At 53.1% G+C, this 13930-nt stretch overlaps 1 protein-coding gene across 3 annotated transcripts in view; it reads left to right on the top strand.

Annotated features, from left to right (window-relative positions):
• The first annotated feature begins 1522 nt into the window (after positions 1–1522).
• Positions 1523–13930, top strand: part of UNC5B (unc-5 netrin receptor B) — a 51892-nt gene continuing 39484 nt past the window's right edge. For 2 of the 3 annotated variants that reach the window (XM_065067989.1, XM_065067988.1), the window contains exon 1: positions 2279–2522. In XM_065067989.1, the coding sequence (XP_064924061.1) occupies positions 2294–2522 (229 nt within the window). In that variant the 5' untranslated portion in view covers positions 2279–2293. Of the gene's footprint in view, positions 1681–2278; positions 2523–13930 lie in introns of those variants that run through there. The other variant, XM_065067990.1, reaches the window with a different exon arrangement.

Here is a 13930-nt window from a genome sequence, read left to right as displayed (position 1 = left end):
CCCACTGCTCTGTAAATACAGGCTGAAGTGCAGCGGGGTGTGGGGTGCTGGAGGTTGCGCTGGAGGCAGCTGGATCACTGGTGGCCTGAGCCACGTAGCGCAGGTACCCCCTGTTTTGGGGTCTGGCCGGGTTACCTGTGGAGCAGCAAGGTGGGAGAAGGCAACCGGTCAGCACAGAGAGCTCAGGACAGCTCTGAAAGGTTTCCAAATGTGGATTGTTATTTTGGGGTAATGCCCCCAAAAGCCCCTCCCAAGTGCGAAGGCCACCCCTGGTGTTTCTGCATACCCATGGTCTGTGTGTGACAGCCCCATTCACCAGCAGAAGCCATCCCCCTGCTTCTCCATCCCACCCAGGTTTCCACTTCACCCCCACTGCCCCACCCCGGAGGAGCCAGCAGCTGCCAACAATTAACAGTAGTTAGCAGTTCCCATGCTAGTTTAACCATTTCTTCTTTAGTGGAAAAGAGGGGTTCTTGTTGTCTCCCAGCGCTTTATTGCCCTGCATGGGGAGCAGCGCTGCTCTGTTGTATGCAACTTTGCTAAATTTGGGGTTGCCTCCTCTCCTGGGCACTGCTAACCGCAGCCAGAGCGGGGCTTAAACCCAGCCTGGGGACTGACTTTCGCGTGGGAAAACCTGCAGCCTCAGCACTCCAAGTCTGCAAACCTGGATACAAACTGGAACACAGGGGGTTCTGGTTAAACATGAGAAGAAACTTTTTGGAGAGGGTAAGAGAACACTGGAACAGGCTGCCCAGGGGGGTTGTGGAGTCTCCTTCTGTGCAGACATTCCAACCCGCCTGGACACCTTCCTGTGTAACCTCATCTGGGTGTTCCTGCTCCATGGGGGGATTGCACTGGATGAGCTTTCCAGGTCCCTTCCAACCCCTGACACTCTGTGATTCTATTTGTAAGTTTGCTTTCAATTCTTTGCAAGAAGGGAGATGTACAGATACTGAGGAGTAGTTGCAGGATACCTCCCCCCAGTGTGTGATCTCTAATTATTTTTGTGTGCGCGTCTGGGCTTTTTACGCTTCTGTGGGTACGTTTCGCAGCCTGGGTTTCGCTCCCCGCTCTTGGCAAGGCGGGTGTAAAAGTCCATTACGCGTTCGTGCGGCACGAACGTCTTTAGCCGCAAAAGGACACTTCGCTTTGCGCGTTAAATGATTTTTGTTTGCCGGCGTGTTTCCCCCCGAAAGCGGGGCGGGGGGGTAGCAGAGAACGGGCCCGCTGCGGAGGGGGGGGGGGGGGGGGGGGAAGAACCCAGCGCCGAGCGCGTTGCGGGGTCCCCCTTGTGCCCGCACGTCCACACTGCACAAGCTCCCCCGGTCGCTATTTAACCACCGCGGCTTTTCCGCCCCGACTCCGCAGCCCCTCTCCCCCCTCGGCTTTATCCCCTGGGGTGCGGGGGTAGGAGGGGATGCTGCTGCTGTTTGGGGAGGGGGTGGCTGAGCCCGGGGGCAGCTCACGGCAGAGGCGGGGCGGTGCCTCCCCCGGCCCGCCCCGCCGGGTCCCGCCCCGCTCGGCGCCGGGCAGCCCGGCAGTGTGGCGAGGCGGGCGGGCAGGCAGCTCGGCTCCGCTCCGCTCCCGGCCCCGCCGCCATGCCGCCGCCCGGGCCCCGCCGCCCCGCCGCCTTCCTCGTCCTCCTCATCCTCCTGCTCCTCCGGGCGCTGGCCGCCGCAGGTGAGGGGGAAGCCGGGCAGGGGGGATGAAGTTTTTCGGGGTGTGTGTATGCGGGGGAAGTCGGTGGGCAGCATCTCCCCCCCAAAAAAAAAGTTCACTGCGGTTTACTTCCTTTTTTAGGGGCAGTTTGCCTCCCAACCTAGTGGTGTTTGTTACAGTTTCCTCCTTCTTTAATATGAAGGTTAAGAGGTGCGTAGGGGAGCGCAGGTTTAGGCGGGGGGAGCCGAGCCGCTCGGGGCCGGGGGATGCTCCGGGGGATGCTCCGGGGGATGCTCCGGGGGATGCTCCGGAGGATACGGGCTGGCAGCGCCGCTCCCCGCCGGCCCCGCCGCTTCCTTCTATTTTATAAATATCTGTCTATATATTTATTTATTTATTCATTCCTTGGGAAAAAAAAAAAAAAAAAAAAGGCAAAACAAACCCAACCCTGTTTGTAACGTCGCCGGCTGTGATTTTCCCCAGCGGCTCAAATCAGTAATTATTCAGCCTGGATATTTTTGCGGGGTTTATCTGCTTTTTTTAATAAACCGAGCTATTGATGGCCGGGCAGCTAAGTGGTCTTTTCCTATGGCTCTTCAAAGTTTCCTGTGTGCAACCCAATCTTGTGATTGAGATGCACTTAAATCCAGCCCTTCCGCTGGTAATCCCTGCCACAGACAATAAACAGAGGCGCGTCTCTCCTGCTGTCCTCTCTCGTCAGGACTCCCGTGATCAAATTCAGCCTTTCCACTGTATTTCCTCCCCTACACACGCAACTCACGAACATCCTCTGCATCTCAGGACTTTGTCCTTTGTCATCCTCCGGCGGTGGCAAAGCAGAGGTGCTGGTGTTTATCCTCCAGGTATAAAAAGATGTCCTCCAATATAGAGCTCAGAAGTGGAGACCTATAAAGTTTGATGGCTTTTAGAGCTTTGGAAGAGACCATAACCGGTAACTGTTGGGGCTCCAGTGATGGGCAAGGTCATCATCACTGTGGGAACTCGGTCGGAGAGCCCACTGCTCCCTTCCCGCAGCTTCTGGCGAGGGTTTGACGACGTGTTTCAAAGCTTCGCACAGCACAGATTGGGCTTCTTAGTAGTTAAAAGCATCTCCTGACAAGCTGATTTTCTAGGAAAATGAACCAAGCCTTCTTTTCTGAAGCGTAATTAAGGTGACTAGGAACTTTGGGGAGGGAATTTAATTAGATTAGTATTTTTTTTCCACCTCTGCCGCACAGAGATATCTTAGTGTGTTTCGGCAAACGGGAAACAGAAATGGTACTATTGACTTATTCAGTGGCCTGGATGTTGCTCCAGCAGCATCCTCCAGCCAGAAGAAATTCTCTCCTTGCTGCAAAAGGAGAGCTGGCAAGCAGTGTAAGGGGCTCAGGGGCTCCCTGTGGCCTGGGATGCTGTGGGTGGCAGGGGCTTGGCAAGCCTGGATTAGCAAGGCTGCTGTGGGTCAGGGTTTAGCGGTGGCCGAGCAGCCTGGGGATGCTGGGGGGATGTGGGGGGATGTCGGCTGGGTTGGTGGACCACAGCCCCCCTGCCCCATGACCGGCTGTGTCCTGTGCAGTGCTCTTTATTTCGGCATGCTTCACGTTTGTGCAGGGGCTGAAATAAAACTGGGCAGGAGGGAGGGAATGAAGAAGACAAAAAAAAATAATCCAAAAAACAAGTTAAAACCTGACCAAGCTTGATCAGTTTGAGTCTAGGGAGCTCTCTGAAGGCACATGGTTAGTCTGGCATATATGTAAGCGCGTATGAAGTTTTTGGCTTTAGAGCTGTAATTAGTGTTTCTCCAGAGATTAAATGTGCTGATGTGGAGGAGGGAGCCGAGATGGGTGCTTAGTCCTGGCGATAATCCACTCCCTTCCCCATCCTTGTCTGGTTTTAAGGAGGGAGTGAGAGACATCACCCAGAAAACAATTTTCTCTATTAATAACAGAGAATGTTCTTATTGTTTGTGTTGGGTTTTGCAGCGCAGAGGGGGGGAAGTGTTGGTTTGGATTTGAGTTGGAAACCCGGGAGCGCTTGGCCCGCTCGTCCCCAGGATTGCTGCTGGGGGAGCCCCAGATCCCGCTGTGTCCCCCCCCACTTCTCCTGCCAAGCTGCTCGCCGTGCTCCATTCTTTGCCTGTGCTGCTGTCAGGAGGAAAACAACTTGGTGCGAGGGCTCTGAGCTTGTTTGAGGGCTTTTCCCTGCAAGACCGGCTGCGTGGAGGCTGTCAAAGCCAGAGAGTGATGCTGGACGGGGGGAGCTAAGCCGACAAGGGTGTTTGCAGGCAGCATGGTGCTGCCATCCTGGCGAAGGGCTGCACTTCCATGGTCAGCAGAACACCTGGGGAGGGATGGACGGAGGGGATATCGGCACCACTGTCCCCCAGCGGCATCCCCATATGGGTGGCTGCCTGTCTGCTGCTGTCCCCATGAGCAGATGTGGGGGGAGAGATGCTCCAGAACCTGTTGCTTGTCACCAAAGCCCTTGCAGGAGGGGGATGGAAGGATCTCCTCTGGCTTTTTGTCTCCCGCTCCTTTAGTTTCATGGTTGTGGAGCCCTCTCTCTTTTTAGAAGTGGGTGCTCTCTGTGCACAATAGTGGCAGAATGAAATAATAGAACAAGAATAAAAGGAGAGAAATGGAAAAACACTGCTTTATAGAGGGCAGAATCTCTTGGAAGTGATAGTTGGGAGACAGGGGAGAAATCTAGATTGCTTTTTCCCCGTTTAAGAAATCAAGAGTGCACCACTGCTGACCCAATAAGCAGCTTGGAGGGTCCAGTTGTGTCCCTCATCTCTCCTCCGGTGTAAAGTCCTTCTGGTACTGTGCATGCTGGCTCCCTTTCCATCCCTGTCCTAGCCATACAGCAATTAAAAAAAATATATCTATATCTGTATTTTTGGGTCAGTTAAGCAAGCCAAGATGATGCAAGGAGCTTGGTTTTGCCTTCATTTCTAGCAGGAGCGCTTTCAAGTCCTGAGCCCTGGGGCTTCCTCCTCCCCAGCGCGTTTGGGGCTGGTGGGACCAGCCTGCCAGCCCCGTAGGTTATCGGGAGAGTCTGTGAGCTGGGTTTTGCTGGGCAGAAGCTGAGCTTTGCTGGGAAAAAGCCAGGCTCACAGCCCGGTGCCGGGGAGGCTGCGAGCTGAGGATGGAAGGGGCTGGATGGAGTCTGCGAGGGGTTCATTACAGCAGATGTCAGTGCCATAAAGCCACAGGTTCCTGCTGTTTCCTATTCACTTATATCCCCCCGGCTTCAGCGATGCTAATGTGAGCGAAAACATTTGCTGGAGCAAAGGAGGGAGGGAGGGGGTGTATAAATCACCAACCCATTCCCTCTGCCCCACTCCTGCCATCACTTGGGAAGCGAGGAGATGAACCTGGGTCCAGGGGATGCCTGAGCCCGTCGCTGGCCACCATTAGCCCCGCTGTGGCATTTTAAGGCCCATTGCCTCTGATTTTTTGTGTTTCCTTAATAAGCAAAGCTGTGATTTTGCTGTAATTGATTGTATTGTGCAAACCACCCCTGCTCATGAGTCAGAGCGTGGTGGCACTGGGCTGGCCCTTTGGATGCTATGAGGTGGGGGGTCCACGTCTGGTGGCACGAAGACTCATTCCTCCTGCTCATCCTGGGCTGAAGGGAGCTCGAGTGATCCTCCCCTGGCTCCGCCAGAGCTCGGGACCTAAAGGAGACGTTGTAGTGGTGCTTGCCCCCAAACCAGAGCCATTGCCGTGCCCCAGGAAGGGTGAACCGGTAGCTTTTGAACTCCTTACGTCAGGCTGGAGCACTGGAGAAGGAAGAAGAGAAGTTAAAACAAAAATCCTGTATGATCTGCAATGGAGCTGGGAAATGCAGAGCTTTGGCTTGGGAGAGGCAGAAAGCCCCATGAAGCTGCTCTGAGTCTGGTTTCACACCTGCCCTCCCAGGGACCTCTCTTGGGGGGAGCCTGGAGGCCCCTGGCTGGATGCAGCACCCTCCCCAAATCCTCCCTCTTGCTGTCCCCGTGGGCTTGGCCGGCGCTTGGATTTTTACTGCAGAGACAGTTTTGGAGCGTGGGTTCCCTTTAGCTTCAAACTGGGGTCCCGGGGGGTGTTGTTCCTGAGGGTCCTGCCCGGGTTTTGGTTTAAATCAGTTTTGTTCCCGTTGGGGAGCGATGCTGAAAGCAGGGGCTGCTGCACGGGGGAGGCTGTGGAGCCGGCAGGCAAGCAAAGCATCCCGACCGCGCCGAGTATTATTTTTGAACCCTCCTGGTTTTTCGGAGGCCTGACTCACGGCGCAGGAATGCGCTGGGCTGGCAACCCCAGACCTGCTCCTTGGTGGAGGGGAAGAGCTGCCGTCTCCTCCTCCCTGTTCCCCAGCCCCTCTCCTCCCCAAAACCGCCTGGCTGGGCTGGGAGCAGCCACATGTTTGCTGAGCTTAGAGTTTTAGGGCCTTTTTATTCTTTTGCCTTTTGCTATTTGCTTTTCTTGTAGAGTCTGATACATATATACAGATATATATATATTTTATTTTATTTTAATGGGGTTGGGGTGGCTCGGTGGGTCATAGCAAGGCACCTCTGGGTTGCACCAGCTTTTTGGAGGCAGAGCGAACCCCGAGATCAAACGGGAGCCAGGCTGGGAAAGGAGAACGACAGAAGGGAAGCAAAGCAGGAATTATTCAGCACGGGGCTTGCTCTGGCGTGTCCTGCACGCCGCCTTTCATCTCCTGTGAGTCCCTCCCCGCTGCAGCCCAGCACGGCCCCGCTCGGCTCTATTCCGCTCCTTCAGCGGCTTCTCCCAGACATGCCGGCTCGACTCAGCTTTTGGGGGGGACTGTTCCCCATTGCAGCCAGCTCCCCCGGCCCCATCGGGGTGTTATGTCAGGGTTAGGTTCATAGCAAAACGCCCAGGGCGGTGGGTCCTTGTCCTCATCCACAAACTGGGGGTCTAGATGCTGCTACCTGGTGTAACTTTGGGGGCTATAGAAGCTGCAAGCCTTACCCCAAAGTCTTGGTGGTTGCGGGTGTACCTTGGTGAAAGGACCATGGTGACAAGTGCGGCTCCCTGTGTTTCTCAGTGCTCCATGGAGAAATTTGGGTGGGCAAAGGAGAAGTCATACAAGCAGAGCGATCTGTGTGCCTGCACGCTGCTCCGCGGCAGGTGGGTGTCTTAAAGAAAGTGGGTTTGTCTTTGATGTGGACTCTGCTCCCCATCTTCCCTCAGCCTGCAGTTCAGGGCTCTGCCAGGCTCTTGCCCTGCTTTGCAGCATCTGTGGGGGCCACTGTTCCTTCCCTCCTCCTGCTTCAGCCCTTCTCCGGAGGGCAAACGCTTGTTTAAGTGGTGGGAAACATCCCCTTTCCAGCTAATATGTTGCTGACCTCACTTTTTGCTACGAGGAGGAGGAATTATGAGGTCCCAAGCCCTGGGGGTGGCTGTGGAGCCATCTGGGACGCATGCATGGGGATGGCAGGAGTAGTGGTGGCACAGGAGTCCCCAGGCTGGGCTGTGACCAGGAGATGAGGCTTCTTCCTGCAGCTGGATTTGTGTGGGTGAAATATTTCTCAGGAGGCACATCCCATTGCGTTCTCAGTCCCCTCAGGTAGGGAAGAAGACCTTTGTAAGCTTGCAGGAGCATCTCTGGGGGTCTCCCTGTCTACCTCCATCCCTTTGCCCCGTAAGTCTGATCAGCAGGAGCCTATAATACACGTATACAAACATATAGCATAGCTGCCCTCACTTCTCTACCCCTTTTATTCCCATAAAAGCCAGTAGGAGGGAAGAGGCTTGTTTGCACCACGAGCAATCCCTTCCCTGCCTGAATACCCAGGGCTGCGAGTTGGATTGTGGCATCTCTCATGCTTCTGGGGGGTCCCGCTGGTGTGGTTTCTGTAATGGTCCCATGAGGAACCTTTTCTGCCCCCCAGCTCCCCTCCTTCACAAGCCTGCACCAAGTGTGAAAGCTGAGGGATTGTTTCCCTTTGAAAAAGCGTGGAAAATCTCATTTTGAGACGTTTAATGCATATTAGATCCATCTGCCTTTCTCTGAAGCGGAGGCCACCGCAGGAGGAGAGGCGAGGACCTCTGAGGGCAGATGGCCAGGTGAATTTGGGGCTCTGTGGGAGAGATGCCACAGGCAGTATCCTCTACTGGGTATCACAGCATGCTGGAGAGGGAGTGAGGAAACAGCCCCCCAAAACTCCCCCGGACTTCTGTAGAGGTGGAGAAACGCTCTTGGTATGGATGTTGCTGCACACGGGTGCGGGATTGTTTTGGATGCTTTGGCTTAGCACACCTTGATGAACTGAATGAGCGGCTGTTGGGTGCAGGTAAAATGTGTGTGAGAGGGTTGGAGCATGGGGAACGCTCCCGTAAGGCTCAAGGATGCTTCTCACCCCTGGGCATTGAAGGTGCATGGAGGTGGACGTGGTGGTGTTGAATGGTGGGACTCCAGCAAGGGGGAGGCTCACGCTGGGCAGGGAGGTGAGATGAGAGCGAGTTTTTCTCCATCTCGACTTCATCCTGCCCTTGCTGTGGGTCTTCCGTTTTGCAGAGTGACTCTCCTCCCCGGGAGTCACTGCTGGCCTGGAAATTAGGGACAAGGTGTTGTAAACCAAACCCCGGGTGGCTCGTGGAGGCGGGAGGCTATTAAAAGGGTTGTGTTGCATTGTATAGCGTGGGAGTTTTCCTTAGGCAGAAGGTTAGAGAGCCCAGAAACTCCTCAGCATAGATTTAAATAGGAGGAGGGACACGCCTGGGATGCGGTGGTGCTGTCAGCAGATGGCCTTGATACTTTCTAGGCTGGGAGGTTTTTTGGGCTTATTCACGACCAGTGGCATGCGTGGGCACATCCACCCAGCAGTGGTTGGAGGCACTAAGAAGGTCCTCAGCAGAAGACCTTTGTTGACCACCCAGTTTTCTGGTGGGCTCACATGGGAAGCTGTAGTTCTTGCTTCAGATGATGGTGACCACAAGTTCGAGGACTGAGAGCAATTGGGATGGAGGAACAGGGCTCCTGAGGGTTTTGTGGAGATGGGTTAGTGGCGTTGATTGGCTTTGCCTCTCTGCTCCTCTCCCCACTTGCATGGTCGGGGAGTGGGAACTGATCTCCATGTGCCTGTTATCCCCTGTGGAGACTTTGCCATCCTACACCATCACCCAGATGCATTATAGTCTCTGTTTGGGTTGGCTTGAAGAACAGAAGGAGGGTGTTTTCCAGCAGCCAGAAAGTGGTTGCTATTTAAAACAAACCCCCCCCAAAAAAGTGGTCTGCTGCTTGCTTTTCATCCTTGTAGCCAAATGGAGCCAAGCAAGCATCCCCACCCTCACCTGGAGGGGTATCTCTGAAGGGTTTGCAGGACCTGCAAGCGAAGCTACTAATTAGCGCTGGTCAGGAGGGTGGATCTTGTAATGTGGCCGTGCTGTCTGCTGTGGTCTGGCAGGGGGCCATGGCCCCATTTTCGCTGACCGCTGCCCGGGGTGGGTCCCAGCAGCCTCCCCACGCCCCAGTGACCCCAAATGGGCTGGGGATGCTGCTCGGGTGTGGGAACCTTCACCTCCCTGCCTGGCACGGCTGGTTCCACAGTGCTATGGGTGTTCCTGCACCGGAATATTATTTTTAAGGTTTTATGTTGTTTTTTTTTGTCTTCTTTGACAGATGTGAAATGTAGAGACATGCTTAAAATGAAAGCATGGCTCCTCAGTCCCATTAGACAGCAATTAAAAGCAATCAGTGGTCTAGGTTGTTGCGCTGGAGACTGGGCTTGTTGAAGGGTTTTCTTCTCCAGCCTACCTTGAAGAGGCTTAAATGTCCCATCTCTTCTACTTGCTGGGACCTGACCAGAGGACATCTTCATTAGAGTGGGTAAAGTGTTGCTGAAAATTAGCATTTGGCTGGAATTAAGGTGTTCCCAGTGCCCAGGAGCTCTGTGTCAGGGCTGGGAAGAAGAAGAGGGTGGCAATTTGACCATCTCCACCCGGGGCTGCGGTTCCTCGTGTCCTCCCTCACTCTTTCGGAGGAGGTGCCCGGCTCAGTTGTGGCAGCCCGTTTTCCCAGAGGACGTGTGGTGCCCGCTGCGCATCATCCGCACAGAGCCCGGCGAACGCCTCCGTCTACGCCGCAGCCTCAGCACCAAAGGGATTTGGCTCAGGACAAGGGGATTTGGCTGCGTGGCCGTGCGTCATGGAGCTGCTTGGGTGAGCAGGGTCTAGAGCATGATGAAGCCAACGTGTGGGATGCCAAGGGCTGTAGAACCGTGAAAATGTGGGGGTTTTGCACATTAAAATCCCCTGGTGGCATAGTCCACGGATCCCAGCTTTTCATTGAAGGGGTTATAGCCATGTGGTTAATCCCTTTCCCTGGTCGTGGGTGCTTCAGCTACCCTGTTATATATTTATATATATATTTTTCTATGTATGTTAGCTCTGCCCAAATCTAGAAAAGCGAGATCCAAAAGCTGCAAAGAGGGCTGGGTTTTGTTTAAAGCTGAACGGTGACTAACAAGAGTCAAGTGTGCGTTTGTTGTGTTGTTTGGTTTTTTGTGTGTTTTAAAAAAACACCAATGCTTGGGATAAACTGGTTATGCAAACCGGGGCAAATTGGGCAGGTTCCTTTGTAGTTCGCAACAAAAACCCCGAGAGTCTGGGGCGTGTTGGGGCCGGTCCTGCCGGGGATGGAAAAACCCACGCGCCAGCTTTGCAGACGGGGTCCCAACCAATTTGGGAGGATCCTGGGGATCATGGGTTAGGGAAAGCCATAGGTTACTGCAGGACCTCATCTGTCCAGCTAAAACCTTGAGTAACGCTGAGCCTAAAAACCCACAGGGGCAAAAATAGATTTATTTTGAACTGTGGTTTTATAATACCTGCTAAGAGGAATTCATGCTGTGCTCAGCTCCAAGAAACTTTCAGGCTCACTGGTCCCATGCCGCTGAAAATATATCAATTTGGAGGACTTGTGGGTGTTTTGCCGCAGCGTTTATCGGCTGGGAGGGTGGTGTGGGGCACCGCAATGCTCGGCATGCTCTGCAAAGGTAGAGCTTCTGGTTTCTATCACAGCCTGTGCTGTTTTGGCCAGGGGCATCTGTCCATCTGTCCGTCCATCCCACAGCCCTGCGAGGCTCCTCTCGAGCGCGGTGCTTTGAGGACACCAGCGAAAAGAAGCGAGTACCAGGGCCCTCATGAATCTTTAACCTCATCCCATGATGCGGGCTGGGGGGGCGATGCCTGGCTTGTCGGTAAGGCCAAATAATGCTGCATAAAGATCCCTTTCACCTTTTCCCACTGGATCAGTTGAAAAAAGGTGGTCTCTTTGCAAGGAAGAGCCCGGCTGCTGGGTGAAGCAGACAATTAGATGAAAACTGCCTAACAGGAAAAGAAGGATGACTCTTCTCATACGGGAAAGGGAAAAGAGGGGGTGAAGTTGCTGTTTAATCCCAACAGCGGCCCTTGGAGCATCCTCCGAGCACTGGCACCCGCAGCCCGTTGACCGTCCCCGCATCCATGCCCATCTCCTTCCCTTTGAGGGCGATGCTTAAAAGAGAAAAGGGCTTCTTGGGTTTGAGTGCCCATGGGAAAGGAAGTGTGCGAGTCTACGGAAAGTATGCAGGGGGAGAATGCAAACCATATGTTTCGGCGAGGGTCAAGTTGCAGAGCTGAAGCCAAAGAAGCCAGAGTCCCGCAGTTTGACTGCGCTGTGCATCCCAGTGGGTGCGTGTGGGGGGCATCACATTTGGCCTACTGAAGGTGATTTGGGTCCTTGCCTGGCACCTTGCGGTGTCACCGCTGTCCCCGGGACTTAGGGCTGGGATCAAGGGCTGTTCCCGAGCTTTGGGGCTCCTAGAAATAAATGGCAGGGCTCACAGCATCGTAGAATAGGGATGCTGGGAAGGAGCTTCTCCGGGTTGCCCTGAGTTCATGGCATTTGCAAGTTGGAGGGAAGAAGTCCAGGGAAGAAACTTATTGCAGGGAAGGGGGTGTTTGCTGGGTTGATGTTGTGCCGTGCACCATGGTTGTCCTTACCTTCTCCTTCCAGCTACAGAGAGGAGAATCAGATGAAAAGAACCCTCAGTTTTTCCCTTCTTGGAGTGGAAAAAGTTATGTGCAGGCAGCCCAGAGAGTTGTATAGACTTCAGCCCTAGGCAGCGTGAGCTGGATTGAAGTGCTTTGAAAAAGAAACCCAAAAATATGGGAAGCGGCAGGGTCCCGCAGCAAACTTCTTGGGCGGGGAGACATCTTTTGTTTCCAAAACTAAAGGCGTGGAGGGAATATCTGGTTCCTCCATGGGCTCTACGGAGCTGTTTGCAACCTGTCAGCTTGGTAACCATCTGCTCGCAGCCTGTGGGGACCGCGCTATATCTGGGATGCGGGAGGAGGGAGGCACCGCCGTGCCCCCCGGGAGCATCATGGGCTCCAGTGCCTCCCCAGAAGGAACCGCAGGGCACAGCATCTCCTCGCACCAAAACCAATGAGCTCCTGTGCCTAACACACTAAAAATCCCGATGGATTTACCTTTTGGCTGCCTGGCTTATTTGTGATGTATTTCTTGCTTGTTTGGGGGAGATTTCCTTTTTTTAGCTTGATTTCCTAAAAAAAAAAAAAAAAAAATCCGTATTTTTAAATTTTTCTGTTTGTTTGTCTGCAGCCCTCCCCCTCTTTGACTCACAGACGTCTTGCAATTAAGCGCCTGCCTGATTGGGAAATTAGCAATAAAGTTCTTTATCTAGGCGAGCTGCTTGGCCAGCGAGAGGGATCTATTAATATCCTGCTAAAAACAAGCAGCGTCACACGCTTGCCACCTACTATTGGGGAACACAAACACGCGTGGGCGCGAGTGTTTTGAGCAGCAGGTCTATAGGAAAGTAGGTTTCGTGATGGGACCGTGTAGTTTCAGCTGGGATGGGGTACCTCGAATTATGTGAAGAATGATGAAAGAAAGGTGGGACAAACCTTGTGGGAGAACACTGGAGGATGCCTTCAGGCCGTGGCAGAAGACACTTGTTGGCAGATAAGGGACCATTTCCTTCTGAAACAGTTGTTAATGATGGTTGGGTGGCTGGAAGGGAAAGCAGGAGGAGAGCAAGATCGTCCCACAGCTGGGTCAGATGGGAGGGAAAGGCCTTTGGAAGGAATCCACAATTTGGCACAAAGAAAGAAATTTGGCCTGTTGGATGTGGCAAGTTTGGGGGCTTGCTTTGAAAGTATATGGAAAGGAAAAAAAAATGGAGTTAAGAAGGTATTTATGTAAACTGTGAGATCTAAAGTCTGGAGGAGTTTGGGTTATGGTAGATCTTTGGGTCAAATGTATTCTGCGGCTTTGGTTTTCCACCTTTTTTGGGGAGCAGCAGTCTCTGGCCTCTCTGAAAACAGCATCAAGGGGAAAAATTGGGAGGGAGAAGAGCATCCTCCTGTTGGCTTCTGTGGGTCATGAGGGTCTCTGCAGGGTTTGATCTGGCTGGCATTTGTCCCTAGGTAAGTGCCACAATAAACGTGGTGGCCTCCTGGCTCAACCCAACCGAGCTGCTCGAAGCCAAGAGGTGCTGAGCCTGGCTTTGGGTCACTTGAGTGGTGAAATGAGCCCTTGTCCTGTGGCAGAGTTCCCCGGGCTTTAAACCATGTTGTTTGCAGCACGGTCTCTTAATGCAGTGTAGAGAAACCATGAAGAGGTTCTCAAGAAGGTGGTGAGAAGGAGAAACTGGAGTTAGGAAAGCAACAACATGTTTCCTTTCAGTACCAGGGTGTTTATTCCAGATAGAGCACAGAGATGGCATCCCATTTGATTAAAAACACAAAAAAAACCAACAAACCCAAACCTCTATTTTGAAACAGCCGAGAATGTGACTGCCCCTTGTGATGTTTCACAGCTGAGATCATTGCTGGCTGAGTTCATCTGCTCCAGAGGCTTTAGTCTCAATCTGTCCGTATGGGTGAGCGCAGAATCCCCATTTTTACAGAGAGAAAGGGGAAAAAAAAAACTTTAATTCTGGACAAAAAAAAAAAAAAAGTACAATAAATCTATGAAGCAGGATCATTGGACAGAAGACTTTCAGGTTTTTGGGTGAATTGGGGTCTGGAGCTACCCTGCTGTAGCTGTGATTTTGCACACTCAGCAGTGAAATGCAGAGTGTTTGCTGAACGAGGACGAGCAAAAGCTGGAAGGGATCGCTCTTCTTTTCAGAAACAGGCAACAGGGATTATTTTTTGGAGTAATTAAATTTCACAAGTGCTTATTTAGAAAGAAATCTAGTCTGTTCGCTGTATTTACGGACTCTTGGAGAAGACACAAAGTCTGAGGCAAG

Source organism: Columba livia, chromosome 6 (genome assembly GCF_036013475.1).
Source record: "Columba livia isolate bColLiv1 breed racing homer chromosome 6, bColLiv1.pat.W.v2, whole genome shotgun sequence".
Classification (NCBI taxonomy): Eukaryota; Metazoa; Chordata; class Aves; order Columbiformes; family Columbidae; genus Columba; species Columba livia.
The sequence above is the reverse complement of the archived record's forward strand: the minus strand, read 5'-3'. Positions and strand labels throughout refer to the sequence as shown.